We start from the raw sequence: 22,902 nt of genomic DNA on the forward strand, positions 1-22,902 counted from the left end.
ACCTGGTGTTGGGCTCGGATGATTGCATGTTGTTGACGTCTCGGAAGAAGTCTTTGTAGCCACAAGATAGGTGACTCCTCCCTTGGACGATTGTGCGCATGGGCTTCGACTCCATCCTTAGATTGTTTTTTTACCGCCACTGGGTTCGGATGTAACTTTTTCGCTATGGTTTCAAAATCTACCTTTTAAAGTAGTTTGACGCAAAAAACGTACTTAAACTCTTCAGATTAACTTTTAAACATCTCGACCTTCATCAGCTCGATTCCGGTCGTAGACGCGGGCCGTTGGGCCTATCCACGCCGTGAGGCCTACAGCTCATGGAAAGGACGCCATTCAAGAAAAGCCCCCAGTGTGGAGCTAAATTTCCACACAGTGACCATCACAAGGTCTGCAACCTGTGTTTATCACCGGAACACGACGAGTGTACCTGTTCAGCATGCGCGTCCTTTTGATCAAAGAAGACCATTTGAGATCGAAGAGCTCGACGACACATCATGCAGAGATCAGCTCCAGAACCAGTGGGCATCTTTGACCTAGGCCCAGATGTCCCAGAAGAAGATTACGAAGATCTCAAAATCGTATCCGGGGCAGATGACTCTGATGACTCCATCACTCCGGGTCAACGAGTGAGTACTACTGCCCCTACCCCAACCCCCCCACCAAAATCGAAGGCAATGGCCAACACTCCATCTGCTGGGCCCAGTCACGACCGAAAACCTACTTCAAGAGCCCCGCTGTCCAGCCGGGCTCCGAAGAAAATCCAAAAGTCTTCCGGTAGCTCGGGATCGAGCAAACCGCATGTGCCAATTCCACCAGCGCCGTCTGCACTGAAACCGAAAGACGTCCCGGGTCCGAAACCAGTTTCGATGCCGTCGACTTCGAAAGATAAATCAGGCCCAAAAACTCCCAAGCTTGTAGACAAGCCAGCTTCCGACGCTTCCATACCGAAGAAACCGGCTTCAGCTCCAAAACCAAAATCCTCGGAGCCAAAACCTACGCCAAAGGACTCCATTACGCCTCCTAAGGCTAAGGACAAAGACAATCAACAGCCCCGCTCGGAAACAAAAAAGATCGGCGCCGGAAGCGGTTCCTCCAGAAGAGGAGCTTTTTCATCCTGATCCTACGCAGAAAAAAGATCTACATTGATCCAGAGGCAGGACATGTCACCACTGCACAATATAGAAAGAGGAAGTTAGACAAAGCACCTGTTCCTCCAGTGCCTGTGAAGAAGGACTCTGCCACATCGCCTATGCACCCTTCTTCTCCTATGCTTCCTTCTAACCCACCTCCTCTCCCTAATACTATTATACCTCAGAATTCTCAACCTAATCTTTCTCCACCACACACAACTCCTCATCACGATGATGATGATGATGATGATTACATAGGGGTAGGCGGTGACCCAGATGACTTTTACGTACCCAAATAATCCACCTGATTGGGAGTTCCCTGTCACACAGGACATACCAGACATCCCAGATCCACACACATACCCCTCAAAACCATCTCCTCCAGAAGACAATATTGGTTTTGGACAATTAAGTAATAGGGCTGCCATCTATCATGGGGTCACAATGCACTCAGATGAGGCAGAATAGGATTTTTTATAAGATACCTTTGAGCAGTTCCAAAAGTCAGTGCAGATATTACCAATGATTAAAGGGGTCATTAAGCATGCCCCAGAAGTGTTTAAAGATCCTGTACGTGCCAGGATTTTAAACTCCAGAATAGAAAAGAAGTATAGGCCTGCCCCTGGAGATCCTGCCTACATTAAAGCACAGCTACCCTTAGATTCTCTAGTAGTTTTCAATGCTAGAAAGCGTGCTAACTCCCAAACCTCAGGAGAAACGCCACCTCCTGATAAAGAGTCTAAGATGATAGACGCTTTAGGTAAAAGAGTAGCTGCCCAAGCAGCCAATACCTGGCGCATAGCTAACAAGCAAGCACTGCTCTCAAGATATGACAGAGCACATTAGGGCCAGTTAGAGACACTGCTACAACATTTGCCTGACCATTATAAGACACAAGCAAATGAGCTAATACAAGAGGGTAAGCTAATCTCAAATGCGTCAATCAAATGTGCACTTGATGCAGCAGACACTGCCTCTCGAGCAATAAATACCAGTGTCCTCCTTAGACGCTATGCATCTCAGGTTTTAAACAAGAGGTCCAGACTACTATTCTTAATCGGCCATTTAACCAACAGCTGCTTTCTGGCCCGGCTGTGGACACTACACTAGAAAAAATGAAGAAAGACACAGACTGCCAAATCTATGGGAGCTTTACAGACACCCACAAATACGAGGCTCCTTTCGTCGCTCCTTTTACAGAGGAACCTCTAAGCAAATGGGAGCAGATAACTCATCCTCCTTTAAAGCCAATGCACAAACATCCCCTAACAGAGGATATTTTAGAGGCGCATACAGAGGAAACCGCAATAAAGGAAGGGGTCGAGGTAACAACACCAATCGTACCTCTCCTACCACAAAACAGTGACTTCCTTCCACTCCCCCCACAACATTCCACTCCTGTGGGGGGGGAGATTAGCACAGTTGCTACCTGTCTGGAATTTCAGCACAACAGACAAGTGGGTAAGGCAAATTATCCAGTATGGTTACTGCCTAGATCTTACAGCTACCGCTCCACATATACCACCCAGACAGCGTCCCATGTCAGCAGAACATCTTACGCTACGAAAACAAGAGGTTCTTTCATTGCTTCAAAAAGACGCAATAGAGATAGTTCCCTTACAACATCAGGGAACAGGGGTTTACTTGCTGTACTTCCTAATACCCAAGAAGGACGGGACACTAAGACCAATTCTTGATCTCAGGCCCTTCAACCTGTATACACACTCAGATCATTTTCACATGATCACTTTACAACAAGTGCTCCCACTGTTACAACAAGGCGATTTCCTTGCCACACTAGATCTCAAGGACGCCTACTTTCACATTCCCATACATCCTTCTCAAAGGAAGTATCTAAGGTTTGTACTAGAAGGACAACACTATCAGTTCAAAGTCCTTCAATTCGGGGTGACAACTGCACCCAGAGTGTTCACAAAGTGCCTTGGAGTAGTAGCAGCACCTCTCCGAAGACAACAAATCCATGTCTTCCCATATCTAAACCACTGGCTAATAAAAGCCAAGTCATTCAATCAGTGTGTTCAGCACACTCCTCAAACCATTCAAACATTACACGACTTGGGGTTCACCATCAACTACACCATGTTGCATTTCCAGCCCTCTCATATACACCAATATCTAGGGGCCACAATAAACACCTCTACAGCTCTAGCTTATCCCAGTCCAGCCAGGATACAGCGCATTCAAGCCTTAGTCAACAAATTTCAAAATCAACACAATCTCCCAGCTAGTTGTCATGCAACTCATAGGCATGATGGCATCTTGCATTTTTATTGTGCCATATGCAAGACTTCAAATGCGTCTCTTACAAGAATGTCTAGCACATCAGTGGAATCCGGCTCACGGACAACTTACAGATCTGGTGTTGGTAGAAAGCTGCACACATCGCTCTCTGCAGTGGTGGAGCACCAAAAACTTGTGCAGAGAGCGGTCGTTCCTCGAACCTGTTCCACAGATAGTACTTACAACAGACGCATCTCTCACAGGATGGGGAGCCCATCTCCTAGACCATACAACTCAGGGCAGAATGACCTCTCAACAAAGTGCTCCACATCAATCACCTAGAGCTGCTAGCAATATTCCTAGCACTAAAATCGTTCCAAGTACATGTACAGAACAAAGCTGTCTTGATCCGGACGGACAACATGACAGCCATGTGCTACATACAAAAACAAGGAGGCACACATTCTCTGCAACTGTCCCATCTTGCACAAAGCATTTGGAGATGGGCCATTCCACAAAAAATATATCTTCTGGCCGAACACCTTCAGGAGTTCACAATCAGATTGCAGATCTGTTACGTTGACGGACGCAACAGATTCACGAATGGGAACTACATCCACCAGTTCTTCAACCATTCTTCCACAAGTGGGGCCAACCAGACATAGATCTGTTCGCCACACACGAACACGCAAAATGCCCAACCTTCGCCGCCAGGTTTCCACACCCGTTGTCCAAGGGCAATGCGATATGGATCAACTGGTCAGGCAGATTTGCGTACGCTTTTCCACCACTCCCACTAATCCCTCTAGTGGTACACAAGCTCCGACAACAGTCTCTCAAACTAATCTTGGTAGCTCCCACATGGGCACGCCAACTGTAGTTCACAACGCTGCTAGAACTCCCACTAGTTCCACACCAAAGACTGTGTCTGTCCCCATCCCTGCTAACACAGAACCATGGAGAGATCAGATCCAAATCAACTGAATCTGGCGATCTGGCTCCTGAAGTCTTAGAGTTTGGTTACCTTAACCTGCCACCAGACTGTATGAACATAATTAAAGAAGCTAGCCGACCCACTACTAGAGCTTGCTATGCTGCAAAATGGAAACGGTTTGCCATTTACTGCACTAACAATCATATTGATCCACTAGATGCTTCCATCCAGAATATCATTTGCTATCTATTGCATTTACAAAGATGTTATCTAGCATACTCATCTATATGTTTACATCTTGCAGCATTGCTGCATACTTACAAACCAGACAACATTTGTCACTATTTATGGTCCTGCGATTAAAGCATTTATGGAAGGGCTAAAAAGGATCATTCCTCCAAGATTACCACCCTCTCCAGTGTGGAACCTCAATATTGTTCTTACCAGGCTCATGGGACCCCCATTTGTACCTTTACACAAATGTGAACTACAATCCCCACATGGAAAACAGCGTTCCTAGTAGCCATTACCTCTCTTAGAAGAGTAAGTGAAATTCAAGCTTTCACTATACAAGAACCATTCTTACAATTACATCAGAACAAATCTAAAATTCCTTCCTAAGGTCATTACTCCATTTCATCTTAATCAATCAGTGGAGTTGCCAGTGTTTTAAAAAAATCCAAACTCTGTAGCAGAAAGAGCTGTACACACACTAGATGTGAAAAGAACCCTTCTTTATTACATTGACAGAACTAAGTCATTTAACAAAACCAAGCAATTGTTTGTAGCTTTCTCACCACCACATAAAGGCAATCCCATCTCTAAATCTGGTATTGCAAGGTGGATTGTAAAATGTATCCAAATATGCTATCAGAAAGCAAAACGCACATTATTAATTCCTCCTAGAGCGTATTCCACACGCAAGCTAGGAGCCTCTATGGCTTTCTTAAGGAACATTCCCCTAGAAGACATATGTAAGGCAGCAACATGGTCTACAACATATACCTTCACTAAACACTAGTGTGTTGATGTGCAAGCCAAGCAGCAATTTGCTGTAGGCCAAGCTGTCCTCAAAATTCTCTTTCAAATTACTTCAACAGATACAGGCGACCACCGCTAGGGGAGAAACTGCTGTATAATCAATGCTCAGTGTGAGATCTGCAGCTTATATGTCTCGAAAGGAAAATGCTACTTACCAGTATGCATCTGTTCTTGGCATGTAGAACTGCAGAGTCTCGCATGCCCACCCGCCTCCCCGGGACCTGTATTTCTTTCAGTTCTATCTTAATTAGATATACACGCATGAACATACTTTCTTCTTTCTACTAACTCCATAATTTCCCGTCATGGCGAAAAAACATTCTAAGGATGGAGTTTATGCCCATGCGTCCTATCGTCCAAGGGAGGTGTTACCTATCTCATGACTACAAAGACTTCTTCCAAGTCAACAACAACATGCATTCATCCGAGCCCAACACCAGGTGGCGATCTAATGCTAAGTGTGAGACTCTGCAGCTCTACATGCCAAGAACAGATGCATACTGGTAAGTAGCATTTTCCTTTAAAACCGCTGTTTACGCCTAAAAACTTCACCCATTACCAGGACGCCTATAATTTTATTCGTAAACTTGATAATATAGACTTATGCTCTGCAGCCTTTGTTTACATTTTTACTGCTGTTAACAGGAGGAATTCCTGTTCATTTTTGGAAGCTCTAACATACGAAGTCGAGTAGTGAGGCGACCTTGATTGAGACCTGCATAAATTTATTAATGTTCTTAGTAAGGGGTCGTTGATTTTATTTGTATATTTTATCTGGAACAGTGTTTGCATGTTCTACACAGGTCCCGTTTCTTTCGCTCTCAGACAAGGATTTGTATATTGCGACCATCTCCTCTTACTACTTTTCTCTGCGAATAGATGCTCAAACTGTAAAGAAATTCTGAAATTGTTAGGTGACCTGTTTGAGGATGTCGGTTTAACACTAATGTTGACACCCTACATTGGATCCTTTTCTATAGATCACTGAACTTCATCTATATGTATAGCGATGTCTCCCAGATGGATTATGACCCTTGGTTTCAGATTTAATATCGTTTATTTGAACTTTTAATATTTACGATGAATTATTGAAATATTGGGGTGTATTTTGCTGCATTTTACTGTACGTTATTGTATTTTATTCCGTGATTATTTTATGGATTTTTTTTTATCCGCGTAAAGATTCAAAAGATTTTTTTTTTACGTTTTTCTTCCTTCCAGGTGCAACCTCTGTACCATCGGGATGGTCCTGCCCGTGTGGAGCAATACTCAGGTTTTCCTGGATGGTGATGGGTATGTGTTAGCCTTATAAGAAACTGACGCCACACGTCGTATCCGTTCACAACTTGCAGCTCTGCCAAACTGGGACTTCAATAAGGGAGGGAAGTTTAAAAAGGTGAATTTCCCATTGCAATTCCCAGAGGATTTTTTGATCTCCAAAGAAGAAGAAAAAATTAATTTCCATTTCACCAAACTAAGCATGAAAGTAGAATTTGGGTTGCTGTAAATCCGTCAGGTGGTTTTTGCGAACTTAAATGTAATATTTTTTTTACTGGGTTTCAATGGGTTATGGTTAAGAAATAACTGGATTAATCTGCTGCGGCCTGAGATCCCAGGTTTGTAGACCTTCCGATGATCCAAAATAAAAAAAGAAACAATTAAATCTGATTGGATGAGGGAGCTTTTTCTCCCATCAGCCATTTCTTGTTTGCAAGTTCAAAGTTGGGATCCTAAACTCTGATTGGCTCCCTGCAGCTGCGTAAAATTGAAAACCGCAACATGGGGCAGGGGCAGCATCTCCTGACACCTGGCTCAGAAGGGGAGTTCTGGAGTTAGGAAGCTGGTGTCCACAGGGAATAACACTTTGCGGCAAAATAAAAACAAAAGCGGTCTGGAGAACACCGCCGCACAGGGTCCAAGTCCTAGAGGAGCACAAACCTACAGGAAGTGTCTTGAGGCCTTGTTTGACCCTCTTCTGGATCTGGATCCAGGTCCGCAGAAGGTCCATGGGTCAGTGAGGGCGCCTAATCCCTGCAGCGGGGCCTTACCAAAGGCCAGGCCCTGTAGCACACCCCTGCTGTGCACGGCTGAAGGCTGTGTGCCGTAGTGGTCTGCCTGTGTGCACATCTAAATACTTTAACTATTTCTGGATCTATGTAACCGCGAGCTGACTTTACGCATGGTCAAAAGCCTAATTGAATGATAATTGTTTAGAGAAGAAAATTGTATGAAAAGAGTCTAGAACCATTGTTTTCTGTACCATTCGACACCCATGTCCAAGGAATTTTCGTTGGGCTACCCCATTTATTATAATGATGTGGCAGGTTGGGTGCAGAGACTGTCCGAACACCGGGGTGGACCACCTGTGGTGGGGTGAGAGCAGTGCCTGGTTGTCGGCAAAGACCTGCTGCACATAGACGAAGATGCAGGAAATCTTTCGGTGTGGTATAGGACCATTAAAAACCCCAAAAATTCACTGTAAAAATGAAAGGTTAAAGGGACATTAGGGTTAGCTTTGATTCTAACACCTAAACGTGTGTTTTAAAAAACCCTCAAATTCTGTTGAAAAAACAGTTAAGGTGTAGCTATGGTTACCAATGAAACCAAAAAGTCACTGAAATTCTAAAAATTATTATTCGGACCACAATTCACAACAGGCATAGGAACCTTAACTTGCGCACCAAATGCAATGCTTATGTCGAATACCAATTAATAACGTCTCAAACAAGCAGTATAAATAAATAACACCTACTCAAAGCAATGCATAATGCCATATTCAGGGGCGTATGTGTGGGGTATTTAATCTCATCTGTGGTGGAGTGGTGTGACTCACTGGTTAGAGGCGGCAGACCCGGAAGCAGAAGTCGGCCCGGGACCAGGGTTCGATTCCAGACGCGGCAGGGTCGTGGACCAGGGTCAGCAGACTCGATAATTCTCGCCTCGGTGCCTACTCTAACCAGGGGTCCGTCTCGGCAACTCTGGGCATTAGCTTGCCTAATCTCCAAAACGGCCCCATCAACGCCGGGGATGCCTGGCTCCACCTTGGGGATTCCCAGCAGGGACCATCCCACAGGGAAAGCCAGGACGGGTTCCCCAGCGGTATAGAGCGCCAGGACGCCGGCTGGCAACAGTGCGCTTTACAAGTATACACATTACATTACATTATCTGTAAGATTATTTACAACTTTTGTTGTTCCATCTGTCACTTCAGGGATGGGGCCATGAGCATTGCATTTGGTGGGCATTTAGATGGCACCAGCCTCAGATGGGGCACACGTCCACGGTCCTCCCTCGCCACCTTCACGAATGGTGGGCAGCGTACACCCACCGCCTTGTAACCGACCCCTGCCCTCCTTCTTTGCCTGAGCCCAGGCGCCCCTACACGACTGCCGCCACTTCAGTAGACTCCAGGAATCCAAAGATACTAACCCCTTGTAATTCTATTTTCTGTTTCTGTAGGGGTTTCAGTGTGACCTCCGATGATGTGACACGCATTTTCAAGCCCATCTCTGTCCAAACTATGTGGTGAGTCCCATGACAGGTGAAGTTGACTTTAACGTTTGAATGGTGTTGATTTCTCTGTGATGTTTGGGATCCTTTCTCTAACAATAAACCATAGGTTTGCCTCCCAGTGTGGCTTGTTCCCTCTCTCACACGTGAGTCTCAGTGACTCATTCCTCCTCACTCTTCAGGAGCTCAGTGGAATGTTCCCTCTTTCCCCACTTTCTCCTTCAAGGGCCTCACGAGTCGTTCCCTCATGCCTCTGAGGGTCTCAGGGAGTTTGTTGCCCCCTCACCCTGAGATGCTCTGCGCTTCACCAGCCCGCATTGGCCCTCATGAGCCATTCCTTCTGTACCCCCTTAAAAGAGCTGTCCCCTCTCACCCTCCCTGTTTTCCTTCTTGTGCCCTACAGTCAGAGCAGTTGAGTGAATCGCACTTTTTCTCCCCATCACAATTACGCGGTGAGCTGAAGGTCGCCGACAACCACGATGAGCTCTTAAAGTCTTCCTGTCCCTCCTTAGAACCACCCACAATCCTAGGAGAAAGTAACTCGGTGAGCCCATGTACCCTCATTTCCCTCTGCTTCAAAGAGGAGTGAATGTGATCTCAATTCACACACCAACAGAGAGGTTCAGCAAGTTTATCCCACACCACCTCCAAACAAACGGGCTTAGTTTTTCGATCCAACACCCTTCCCTCTTTGAAGGGCCAGTGAACCCGTCCATTTCTCTCGAGGGAAGTCAATGACATATTCTTCTTCCCCTCCATGGTCCCTGAGAGTACTTACCACCTCCTGATCTACTTGGTGGAGTTGATTGGAGTGGAGTCATACCACCTTTCTCTTCACCAAGTGGAGCTCAGTCAGACATTCTCCACTGGCTGAGTTGACCTCACAGCCACCACTGACACCAGTGTAGACTTTGAACTCTGCTTGGGAAGTTCCTAGTTGACTCATCTATGTTGTTTCTTTTGCTGTTCTCTACACAGGTCCATGATGCAGGTGCTACACAAGGCCTGCGAGTCTGCCTTCAATCACAACCACTTCCCAGCAAGCAGCGCCCTGTGCTGGGTGCAGCACTACGAAGCCGCCATCGCCTCTGACCAGAGCTGTATCAATGAGTGGACGGCCATGTCTGACCTGCTTTCTGTGCGGCCCGACTCCCCATCCTTCTTCTCGGAGCAGTCAGTATACCTTCTTTCTATCTGTTGCACCTCGCTACTAACACCATTGAGCAGTTCTTGGGACAGACGTCTGCCCTGTAGCTTTCTGAAGCCCTATCCTCTGACATTTATTGACACCCTGTGCATTTCTTCCAGTGCCTTGGCAATCCTGCAAGCCCTCTTGAGGTGCTGCATGTGCTCTTATTTTGGGGGGGGGACGCTCAAATTGCTCCACCTCTTTTGATAATGGAAAATCAAGTCCATGGCCAAACATTTCTAGATGGAGGCTGCCAAACTTAAGGCACACTTGGGACTTTAAAGGAATAAGATCTCTTTAAAGTCCGCGGGCATAATTTCAGATGGTCAAGTTTGGGACTCTGCACCAACATGTGAGACTTAGACTAGTCAATCGATGCTCCAAGTTGTAGACTCCCAACTTGTGAGCCACGCAATGTGCTCCAAGGGACAAAGCATGGTATCTGCTTTACCCGTTGGTAGCTTTTGTACAGCTCTGGAATCTGTGTTTAAATGTATCCATTAGAAAACAAGTTACTTACTCTTTCTGGTAGATACTCTATCTAATTGCAGATTCCTCACTGCCCTTCACCCACCCCTTCCACTCCTTTTCTGTGGAGTGGTCAGGAGGTCCCAAATTGAAGCTCGACACACTGGTACTGACCATTTTTATGCTCCCTTTCCTACTTTGCGGAAAGAGTTGAGCAAGATAATGGCGTGTGTGCAGGTGTCACGTCTATGCGACTCCGCTCCACCACTTTGGGGCGGAATAAAATCAATGTGGGGTCAGATTGCACTCCGTCACTGGTGGAATATGGGAGCACTGCGATTAAAATTTCTGGTTTCAGTATGGCAACTAGGGGACAGTCTAAAGGTGAGAAGTCAGCGGTTATTTATAGTATCCACCCGAAAGTGCGTTACCGAAGGTAAGTAACTTGTTCTTTGTTCTAATACTAAAGTAAATGAAATCCCCATTTTATATTGCAATAAATAAGTTCTAACCCTAACTTTGTTTAGTAAATCACATTTAATTAAATTAATAAGTAATGCTTTTTGTATTTGCTATGCTAACCCAATAATTAATTAAATGTAAAAGTATTCAATTAACATATTGTATTAAATTGTGCAAACACTAAATTAAACAGTTCTAAACCATATAACTACCCCATGCCATATTTTCAAGTAAATAATTTACTTTACTTTAGTGATATCAGTGCTAATCTGAACTGTAACGTTTTGAATTACATTAATTTATATATAGTTAAAATAAGTAGCATTATTGTAACATTATTCCATATTTTTACTTACATTTATTTTCAAATAATTACAACAAATTTTACTTTAACCATAAACAAAATTTGCTTTGAAATTATTTAAAAAGTTTGGTGGTATGTTTATATATTATGCTTAACATAAAACTCATTCTAATGTGAAGGATGGTTGAGCCAGTTTATGCAGACAGAGTAAAGGTGCAGCTGACGTAAGGCAGGGAATCAATCAATCGGGGGTTTATAAAGCGTGCTACTTACCCGTGAGGACCTTAAGGCACTGGGGGGGCCGGGGTGCAGCTCCAGTCAGCCAAAGAGCCGGCTTTTAAGCCCCTTCCTGAAGGTGTGCAGAGCGGGGGAGCGTCTGATGGTGACTGAGAGCTCGTTCCAGGTCTTTGCCGTGACGTAGGAGAAGGCTCTTCCACCCGCTCTGGTTCTGTGGATGCGCGTGGTTACTGCCAGGGCGAGGTCAGCAGAGCCGAGGTTCCTTGTGAGTGCGTGGAAGGAGACTCTTTCGTTTTGGTATTTGGGTCCGTTGTTGTGGAGGGATTTGTAGGTGTGGGTGAGTAGCTTGAAGGTTACTCTCTTCTTGATGGGGAGCCAGTGGAGGTCTCACAGGTGTTGAGTTATGTGCTCATGTTGTAGGATTCCGAGGACGAGTCTGGCTGCGGTGTTCTGGATGGTCTGGAGCTTGCGGAGTAGAGATTTGTTGATTCCAGCGTAGTGGGCATTTCCGTAGTCCAGTCTGCTAGTTGTGTGTGGGTGGGTGACTGTATTTCTGGCTTCGGGGGGGGGGGGGGGCATCCACTTGAAGGTCTTATGGAGGATGCGGAGGGTGTTAAAGCAGGTGGAGGCGATGGCGTTGATCTGCCGGGTCATGGTGAGGGAGGAGTCTAGTATGATGGCGAGTTTCGGGCGTGGTCCATGGGGGTAGGAGGCGTGGCGAGTGCGGAAGACCACCAGGAGCTGTCCCACGTGACGGGGGAGGGTCTGAGGACTAGGACTTCTGTCTTCTCCTAGTTGAGTTTCAGACAGCTGCGGCTGATCCAGGGCATTAAATGACAGATGAAAGAATTCGGACCTAGTGTCAGACACCCTCTATTCATTGCCCACCTGTAGCTCCTCATTGCTATCTGTTCTGAATACTGATCATACACATTGCTTCAACACTGTTTTCCTGATTTTCTGCTACAGACTTCTCCTGTAATGTATATTCCCTTTTTATCCGCATTCCTAAAATCTTTATTTTTTCTTGGATTGCCTTCTTAGGTCTGGGTTTTAGCAGCCCAGCTCTCAGACAGAGCTATTGTTTACAATACATGTAGATTGGACTTTAGGACTGGCTTTTTCAGTCATGCACTTTCTTCAAACAGGTTCTTTTAGCCAATGGCTTGAGACCTTGGCAATCAAATCTTTGCTCAGCAGAGAGGAATATTCATCTTATCTAATGCTATTGGGTGTATCCTTCAACCTCCACGCCAGTGCTTGACATGAACTACATGAGGGACTACTTAACGACTTGGAACTCTTCAATGGAATCCGCATTTCTTGTCTGGTTTTAATGTGCTTATGCTGCATGTGTTGGCACTTTAAATCCAGACCTATTGGCTTTGCCACTGCTTGTTTTCTCTTTGCTTGTGCCTTTGCTGCCCTGACTGCATTCCCTGCTTCTCTCTGCTCTTCCAGATCTTCCTCCTCCTTCCTTGGACCTTCAAAATGCTGATCTTTTGACCCTCCCATGTCTGCCACCTCAAGCTTGCCCCTCCGCTAGCACCAGTTTTGTTCTCTCTCTGCACAGGCCGTCGGAGCGCGAGATCACGGAGCACACGGTGAAGGCCAAGCTCCGGGAGGTGATGATGACCACGGACCTGGAGAGCATCACTTCCAAGGAGGTGAGGTACTGACGGGGGGAGGGAGGAGGATGAAAAAGAGTAGGAAATCCTAGAAAGAAAGGATAGTAGAAAGAGGAGAAACGTAAAGACTTGGCGGGAGAAAACGGAGACGGCAGATGACCTAGAAGCAGTGCTTAATTTGAGCCGGTGGGTTCCGGTGCTCAGCACCGGCACTTAATCTTCAACACTAACGCTTTTCATGAGCACCTGTTAAGGGCACATTTATCTATGGTTGGCATGGTGAGATTATGGGCCAGATGTAGGTGACCCAATACCGGTCGGTAACTGTGAAATTTGTTAAATTTCACCGTTATTGACAGTATTTAGGCGTTTGAGATGTAGGGAGGATTCGGTATTAAGGAATCGGTAAATACCGATTCCTTAATACCGATTCCTTATGGCCTTGCATTTAAGGAATCGGTAATACTGATCCCTTAAATGCAATGTAGGTAGCACTTAAAACAGTGCGCCTTAAGGAATCGCTATTTACCACCAACTCCAAGTTGGTGGTAAATAGCGATTTCCTTTCAAAACGCACTTTTTTGCTTTTTGAAGTGTGCCATGTGGCACACATCCATGCCCTGAGGGCATGCATGTGTGCCACATGTGCACACATGCACATTTCAGGGGTGCAACAGGGTATCCTTTGGACACCCGGGCACCCTTGAAATACCTCCCGGTATTACCGATTTGGTAATACCAAATCGGTAATACAGAATGTCTTCACAATCATTCCTATGGGCTTCCAAGCCCATAGGAATTTATGGGTAGGTATTCGTTATTACCGAATCTCAATTACCGATTCGGTAATAACTAATATTAAGAATTCAGTATTTTTTACCGAATTCTTACCTACATCTGACATACCGATTCCTAAATACCGAATCGGTAAAATTCGGTATTTAGGAATCGGTATTTCCCAGTTACCTACATCTAGCCCTATGTGATTTGCCCAGAATCACAGGATGTTGAGCCGATGCTGAGATTCGAACCTGGTTCCCCAGCTCCAAAGTCTGCAGCTCTGGCCGTTATGCCACATTCTCTCCCCACTTTCATGGTTAGTAGTTGGTTTTGTTTCAGGTGGTGCTAACAGGAGAAAAGGGCTGGTGCAAGCTGCCTCCTGACGAAAACCCCTGCACTTTTTATTTTTTATTTTTACAAATTAACCACTGCCCAGAAGGGTCACAGTGAGAGGAAGAGAAAGTGATTAAAGAAGAGGGGGGGGGGGGGTGGATGAAAATAAGTGGACAATTAGGGTAATATGGAGTTATAGTTTCTGCTTGACTCACATGCCACTGCAAAGTATTTAACATACATTAATATCCTGAGTCATAAGTGAGTACTCCTAAAAGTATTAGTGAAACTCTTCATACATTACAAATTATCATGAATACCTAGCAAGTTCATTATATTTCTGACTTGGGAATCCTTCTAGTATAACCTTAAGTGTAACAACAATTCTACAGTCTTTTGGCAAAGTTTAAGTTACATGTTTAAAATAGTTCAACGTTTGTTTCCACAAAGTGTCTGCTTTCAGAATCCTAGATATGTTCTCAATGTCCTTCAATACAACTCCAAAGAAAAGCACTCGTTCCTTTAAAGAACACTCTAGATCTGCCTAACAAGGTCCTGGCTGCAGCAACATAGTGTCCTGATTGCCCAGTAGGGACGCTGTGGGCAACGAGGAAAGGTAAACCCAGGAACCCCAAATGGCTTCTGCGTTTCCAAACTATAGGAGTTAATGGCCGCTGAAGGGTGGTTTGTGGTCGGGGAGCTGGTGTGTGGGGCGCTCCATGTGTGTGAAGCCTCTCACAGACCGCGCCAGATCTCTGCAAGGACCGCCAGCCTTACCCCCTCTTTGATGGATGCGCGCAAGCGGGTCTGGACTATTGCACCCCAGGCTTTCAAGGGCTTAAATGGTGCCCACAACTTCAGCCATGCTGGTTGGACACCTTAGCATGTCCTATCTGGACGCTGCATTCACTGGGTGGCTTGGGTTGGGGGTCTTCCATCCAGAGACTCACTATACAGGCCCACCCTTCATCTCTGCTCCTCAGCTGTGATGTGGATGGAGGCCTCAGGTGTGGCGTTGGGTGTTGATAATCTGCTAACAGCTGCTCTGCAATCCCACCACTTTAGCTGCAGTCATCCCTCTGTCCTTTCTGCAGGCCTCACCCCTGCTTGGAAACTCTGGGAGCTGTGGAAAGTGCTTTTCAAAATGCCTAAAACCTGTGGGGAAAAAGTGAAGTGTTCAAATCCTATAGAGAGCTGAAAAATCCCATGGTTGGAAAGAGGCAATGACGCAGGAGGGTATTTGAGGAAGAGGAGTAAGGACAAGGAAGGGAGGATGATTTGTAATGCTGAGGAAGGACAGCCATATGCATCATTTCCTAACAATCCAGGGAGTAATTATCTCTGTAAGCTCGCAGTCTATAGAACAGTTCAATTTTATTATTTTTCTTGCCTTCTTCCACACTTCCTTCCTCTTTCAACCTCCATCTCTAGTCTCTATTTCTCTTCATTCTTCCTTTGCTTTCTTCCCTCTTCTCCTCTATTTATCCCTTTCACCTCTTCTCTCTGCTCTTCATTCTTCACTCACACCACCTTCTCTTTTCACCTTCCTCTACAGACCTCTTACACGCGTATCTGCCTTATTTCCTTTCCAAGTTAATACCTTTAACTCGGTTTGCTTCCTTCCTCACCCCTCCATTAATGCCTTTCTCCTCTAAGGCTCTTTTCAAATTCAGGCTGTTCATAGCCACTTCCTGTTCTCTATACCCTTCCTCTGTTTCCTCTTTCTTTCCCCTCACTTCCCTTTTTCCACTGTCCTCTCCTCCCGTCTGTTTTCCACCTCACGCCTTCCACATGCTCTACTCATTCCTCTGTCGCTGTGATCTTATTCCTAACTCTCTCCCACGTCCGCCCTGCAGATCCGCAACGAGCTGGAGCGACGCTTGAACTACAACCTCAAGGAGTACAAGGAGTTCATCGACAATGAGATGCTGATGATCCTAGCCCAGATGGATCGTCCGTCGCGGATATTCGACTACCTCTACCTGGTACGTGTTGTAATGTATGGTCGTAAGGCGGCTCCTGCTTCTGCCTTGGCTCTGGAGACCTCACGGCTTCTACCCAGCAGCTGCATGCAGACATATGAGTCTAGACTGGTTCTACCTAGCTGCATCCTGAAGCTCAGAAAGTGTCGGGAGAGCTCCATACAGAGGAGGGCCCCAGGGGCGCCCCTCCACATCCCAGCCAATCAGTGGCAGTCCTCATGAGGGACACAGCCCCTGAACTGTTGACCATTGGTGGTTGAACATGAAGGGCTGAGGCCTGTAGATGTGTGCCCTTTGAAACCCACCAAACTCCTGGCAGCCCCGGTGAGCCTCCTCTTCCCGAAAAGATGCCGGTGGTCTAGCTGCTATTGGGACTTGTCTGGTGCCAGACTAAATGCATGCTGGGGTGTAATTGTGAACACACGGGGGCTGGGAGGAGCTAAGATAAGCCCCACCCTGGAGATTAGTGCAGCCGCCAAAGAATCCCATGTGGCCACTGGGAATCCCATAGGAACATTGTTGGACTGCACCTCGGCGTTGGTGTGATGTAGGGAGTGGTAGAATCCTGCTCGAGGGAGTGGAGTAGGATTACAATACAGAGCAGAGTTACTTTCTGAAAGTAAACGTGTTACGTATATTGCCCCGTACATGCTACAGGGAGTGTAGGCCTGATGTAGGGGCCACTACAATCCTACCCTTTGTAGGAACTCCAGGAGTGCTTGAATGACCAATGTAAGGCAAGGAGCCGGTGTACTAGAGACAAATGTGCAATGGAGCTCAAGGGAACGAAAGCATGTTAAGAATATATTTAACCAGATGGGAGGGAGATGATCGTTCACGAAGGAGTGAGATGGGGCGCTGTTGAACAGAGTGCGCATTTTACTGAGAGTGGTATATATGGTCAAGTAGAGGGACTTTAGTGATCCTACCCGGATGGATCTGGTCTTTGGAATTAGGGTTTGATTATGCACAGTTTGCCATCAGTTGTGGTGTCACATGAGTGCGTAAGATTGTGGATTAGGTTTGGCGTCTTATATTTTGTTTCTTCTACTTAGGGTTCGGAGTGGAATGCCTCTAACCTGGAAGAGCTGCAGAAAAATGGGTGAGTTACTCGATGCGCCTCTACTCTTTAGTCTTCTCGACTCCCACACGCCCCACCATTCAGCTTTCGTGTTTGGAAGCTCTACGAAACTTTGCTCCCCAGTTGGTCCTTGTCTGATTGGACATATGAAGGATGAGCATTGCTCAGGAGTAAAGAAGGATGCACGCATATTATTCTTTACGTTTAGACTCGTATAGTACATCTTTTCACCCTCTCGCTACAGAGCATATTCCGTTTCATTATGTGACCCACTCAAGTGAAGCCAGGCTTCTCATTAAAAATCTCTTAATTCCAATTTTCTACAACCCACGAAAAGTTGCTCAGTGGCTTAAGTTAAAGTGCTGTCGATTGTCCTCATCCCTCAGTGACGGTTGAAGCCGCTGGTTCTCTCTCCCATGATTTCTGGTCCAGGCCCATGTGCATCTTGGTGTGAATAATTTCTGACTCCAGTTTTTGATGTTACAATTGTAACAGGATAACAGGAGGAAGGCTCTAGGATAAATTTCAGAGTTCTCTTTGTTAACGTGTATTTAATTAACTTAAAGGTAGAGACCTGTGCCCCTCTCGTATCCCTTAATGTAAAGTTCACTTTTAATATTTACTCATAACACTTAAATGTACCCTTCCTATTCTTTTTCTCCTTTTACCAGCAGCCTTTTTCCTCCATTCATGAGCTCCCTTAACCTGTCAGTTTGCTTTTTTCTCATTTTACATCAAACCCTTGTATTTCATATGAGTACCTTAGCATTGCTCTTACCCATAACCTTTGTTATTATTCGCACCCTTTAATTATTTTTCCCTGGTATAATTACCCAATTATTTTCTATGGCAGGTAATTAAGCTAAAAAAAGGATGCTTACTATTGATCCATCATCCACCCATCTTGTCATACTAACATGGCCAAAAAGACATGCCCCTCTGTGCAGATTTCATGGCAGTGACCACCTTATATGTGTCCGGCTACAGACCGTGTCGGCTGCCCCTAGCAAGTGCTAATATATCAGTATAAATTCTAGTCTGACCTGAACAGTACACCCATACTACTGTCTGTACTAACATAAAAAACGCTGTTTTGAAATTGTGCTGCGATGCAGCCATTTTAGATGCCAAGAAACTATTCAATTGGATAACAGGGATCCACCTTCCGCACTCCCCTTAGGCTGTTACGAACATCTATGTCAGGCCTGCCGCCTTTGTCTGTGTAAAAGGCTTGGTCTTCAAGGCTTGCCTTACTAAAAGGGGCACACATCAAAGGTGCCAGCATTACCCTGTGCTGCCAACTACATCCCCATACAAAAGGCGCCTCACCAGTATGTAAGGTTTATGGTATATGGCACATTACCACTTCAAGGTGGTACTATTCAGGGTTATAACAATCTCTACCAAATGTTTTGTATTGTGGGAGTGGCAATAAGGCACATGCCAGCTTCATCTGTTGCCATATCTGTATGACTGGCTGGTAAACGTGATACCCATGCCTCGACCATACTCGACACTATTCAGCTACTCCGTAGACTTGAGTTCAGTCAATCCCAGAAATCCCCCCTAAGTCCACAGCAAACCCAGGGTTTTGTGGGAGCCTCACTCAGTGCAGTGAAAAGGGAGGGTTAAACCAGCCACATCTTCACCACACATTGTGTTTTCTGATGGTGAGAATGATCATGAAACTGTGGGGAATGGTGGAGCCACATAATGTGTTAGTTCTGCAGACAAGTTACACATGCATTCTCTACAGGAATGCATTGCCAGACAATGGCCTCAAGCCACTGGTGACTGGGAGGATCTGATTGGGGGGGCAGCTCAGTGTTCACCACAAATGTCAATGGTGGACTGTAGAGAACGTGTTACTGGTCAGATTGTTTCTCGACCCCCATCCGTGAGTGACGATCAAAAGAAATGCATCTCCCACAGGTTAGGGAGCTCACATGGGTGACGTCACTATCCAAGGAGTTGTGGTCTCAACAAGAACTGCTTCTCCACATCGGTGTGGTGGAGTTCATGGCTGCACAGCTTGTCCTTCGAGCTTCCAAACCAGAGTCCAAAGGAAAGCAGTCCTGGTCCACACAGACCATATGACCACCATGTACTACATGCAGAAACAAGGGGACACAATTGTCTGAGCTGCCCAACATTTTAGCGTGGGTGGTATGTCACCGGATACTTTTGCTGGCTGAAAGTCTCTCAGGTGTGGACAAAAGTTTACTGATCTCCTCAGAAGGACAAATTAGCGCTGTCATGTTTTCACATCTGAAATTGTCACACCACCTCTTGCTGTGGTGATTTCGAATTTATTGGTAGAAATGTGATAAGGTGACCTACAATGAACGCGAGAATGTTTAACAGATGGTTGAGGCTGCAACTACTATTAAAATAACATTCTCACAGATAGGGGATGCTAAATGCTTTCCAGTGTGAGTCGTGGGAGATGGGGGGGGGGGGTTGGTAGGATTTACAATGCCTGTGCAGGCAGGGACATGAGAAGACACAAGCCCAGTCTTGATCGGTTGTCTGTGGCCAAGAATTGTTTCTGATGGAATAAATACATGATCCCACTCCTCATCCTCTGCCAAGCTCAGGTGGTCCTCCCTTCAGTCCTCTATCAGTCAATCATGGTGATCCTCTAATACCATCAACCAATCGGAGTCAGTGAAACCGCATTCATATCATCCAACAATGGTAGTTTGTTTTCTCCGTTACATTTTCTCAACCAGTTGTGGTTCAACTTCTTGTCCCCTGTCAATCATGGTTCTTCCTCTTTTCACCCACCATCAAATAATTATCCTCCTCCTTTCCCCATCACCCAATCAATTCATCTTTCTTGTCTCCCAGTCTTTGCATCTTCCTTTTCTCTTGCATGCCTACTATGTGTTACTCCCACATCTTCTCATTTCATGCCTCTCCCCACCCTCTGCTTTTTCTACCAGGGTCAGTCACATAGTGAACGTGACGCGAGAGATTGATAACTTCTTCCCAGAGTCACTGAAGTACCTAAACGTGCGAGTATACGATGAGGAAACAACTGACCTTCTGTCCCACTGGAAGGAGACCTACCGGTTCATCTCCAATGCCCGGTGAGTACGCATCATACCATACCTGTTAAGTGGTTCTCCTAATGACCGGACTTAGAAACAGTACGGCACCCTCGGCTGTAGAGTTTGACCACAGCAACTTCCACCCAACTTTGAAGAGGATCAGTATTGGCGGCTAGCCGATACAAAGCACTGCACCTTTTGAAACCCTACCTGGAAGGGATCAGATAGATAAGATTGGATAGTGCAGAGCTAGCACAGCAGCGTCCTGTGTTCATATCTCTAAGGGATTTACAATTACATTTGATGTAGTATGTGGTTTTATGAAGATCCCATTCACCGTAGTTGGACGGTTGGTGACTCAAACTAGAGCCGAAAAATTCCTTTATGGTAAAGCAAAATAATAAAATGTTTCTGAAAGGTCAACTGAAACTTAATCGAAAGTGTTCAGATGAGGAAGTGAGTCTGTTTCTAATACCAGGTGGATCCTGCCGCCAACTTGATTTTTAGAAAGGTGGCACTCCTTCAAAATATGGTCGGTGGAGGATCAAAATATTTGAGTAGAATTTTCGGAACAAAGGCGGACGTAGACTGTAGCAAAGTGGGAGTGCAGCACCTCACCTGTATAGCTTTTGCTTGGTGAGGGACATGGCATGTACCATGCATGGTTCTATGTTATAGACATGCAGTGTCTGTCCCCATTTAGGGTGACTATTTGCCGAGTAGGGGTGGTCTGGCCTCAACTGTGGGGTGGATTCTGATGTCCTAGAGCCCGTGTTATGATGGCTCTTAAAACTGGACCTTGTTCAGCTACTTCAGCACTTGACCCTCATTTGTAGCAGTTGTAGGAGAAAAAAATAGGACAGGTAGTAGTGGTTCTACAGACCACACTTCCTTTGTAATATGCCACAGTTGTGAAGAGGCCTATGTAGTGTCATCCGGGTGCTTTCGTGGCATACATGCACCTAACTACCATGGATGCATAAAACACAGTAGTACAAAGTACATCTGTGTACACATGAGAAAACAAAATTCCCAAGCCCTCCCAATCTGTCGGAAAGAACAATTTCAAATCTCATATTGTTTTATCATTGTATAGTTATTCACCCTGCAATTGAAGACATGAAGACATTCCATATATTTGGGTTGCTCACTAGTGACACTTCAGGTCTCATATAATTGTTGGTTGTAATTGTATTTTGCTAATGACTCGTATACCTCATCTATCTTTGACTACTCACTATTATTACATAGCTTACAACTTCTGGGGCATCTTTCTCTTGCTACTGATTCAGGCACCTCAACTATTTAGAAACACCCATTTTTGACTATTCACTATTGTCACTTTTGATTTTAGGTATTTTACTATCTGCACTGGTATTTCAGTCTAGTATATCATCAGGATTATGCATAAACAAAGAGATTCTATCAATGTGTGGTGATTTAAATTTTTATATTTATTTTTATGGGTGATGAAAAAATTAACTCTCTCTTCGGGTGGTAAAGATGAGAGCACAATGTGCTTGTTAAAATACCCATCACACACTAAAAAAATCCTTTAGTGTCATGCTTCATCATTGGGGTCTTCCCGTCCCTCTACGGGGCGGGGCGGGCTACGACCTGACGACTACGCGGGAGCACTTGTAAGGTGACAAAGGCTATGTGACAGTGCAAGGTGAGTGGTGTCAGTGAAGTGTAGGGACCTATTAATGTGTGGGAATTAAAAAACTAAAAATCCTCTGGCTAGTGGAAAAAAACAATTTATTCACTTCCCTAGCTGGGGACGTTAAGAAGGGGGTTTTGAGGTAGAGCAAATAGCTGCTACCTGGTCTACATGTTTCGTAAGCAGTCCCCTACTGCTTACTCATCAGGACCTTCTAATGGCCCCTACTAGAAAAATGCTCAGTTTCTAAGTATGATATGCCTATAGTCCTAAAAACTAGCAGTAAAAATCCACTGGTAGTTTTAGCTTCAGGGCATGAGCTGGCCCAGGGGACGCAAGATAAAAATTGTTCAAAAAAGATGACCTAAATGTGGTCTCTGTAAAGAAAATGGAAAAAAGGGGGAAGAGAGAAAAGCACAAATTTATACAATTGTAACTGTAATTTGTCTTTTAGCACAACTTATTGTTAGCGCCACAAGTCCCACTTATCATTCATATTAGCCCGACTGATAAAGAATATACTTAAGACTTTATGGACAGAGAGATGGTTCAATCTGCCACCCCCTGAATGTTCGTTATTCCTGCCCGAACATTGTGTAGCCCCATGAAATTAGGGCTGGTTTCATCTCGACACACACACACTTGTAACTCGATGCACACATAGGCACCACACAGGGATAAAAACGAGGGACCCGATTCTTGCGTATTTCAATTCCAGTAATGGTATTGGAAACAATCATTAAAATCCCCATTAGGCACACCCAGATTTTAGATAGATTACGATACATACTGCTGTGGCGCATGTTGTATGCCCCATAAGCTGACAGTTGGTAGGTTATTCACCGCGGTAATCTGTAAGAGAGAAACCA

General features: G+C 45.3%; 1 protein-coding gene across 2 annotated transcripts in view; it reads left to right on the top strand.

Annotated features, from left to right (window-relative positions):
• Positions 1-22,902, top strand: part of SSH3 (slingshot protein phosphatase 3) — a 253,908-nt gene that overhangs the window by 194,721 nt on the left and 36,285 nt on the right. Inside the window, exons 5-11 of one of the 2 annotated variants that reach the window (XM_078657907.1) lie at positions 6,568-6,639; positions 8,806-8,871; positions 9,835-10,029; positions 13,090-13,183; positions 16,114-16,242; positions 17,295-17,341; positions 20,266-20,412. In XM_078657907.1, the coding sequence (XP_078514033.1) occupies positions 6,568-6,639; positions 8,806-8,871; positions 9,835-10,029; positions 13,090-13,183; positions 16,114-16,242; positions 17,295-17,341; positions 20,266-20,412 (750 nt within the window). The remainder of the gene's footprint in view (positions 1-6,567; positions 6,640-8,805; positions 8,872-9,834; positions 10,030-13,089; positions 13,184-16,113; positions 16,243-17,294; positions 17,342-20,265; positions 20,413-22,902) is intronic. The other variant, XM_078657986.1, reaches the window with a different exon arrangement.

The sequence above is a fragment of the Lissotriton helveticus genome, chromosome 1_1 (genome assembly GCF_964261635.1).
Source record: "Lissotriton helveticus chromosome 1_1, aLisHel1.1, whole genome shotgun sequence".
NCBI classification, from domain to species: domain Eukaryota; kingdom Metazoa; phylum Chordata; class Amphibia; order Caudata; family Salamandridae; genus Lissotriton; species Lissotriton helveticus.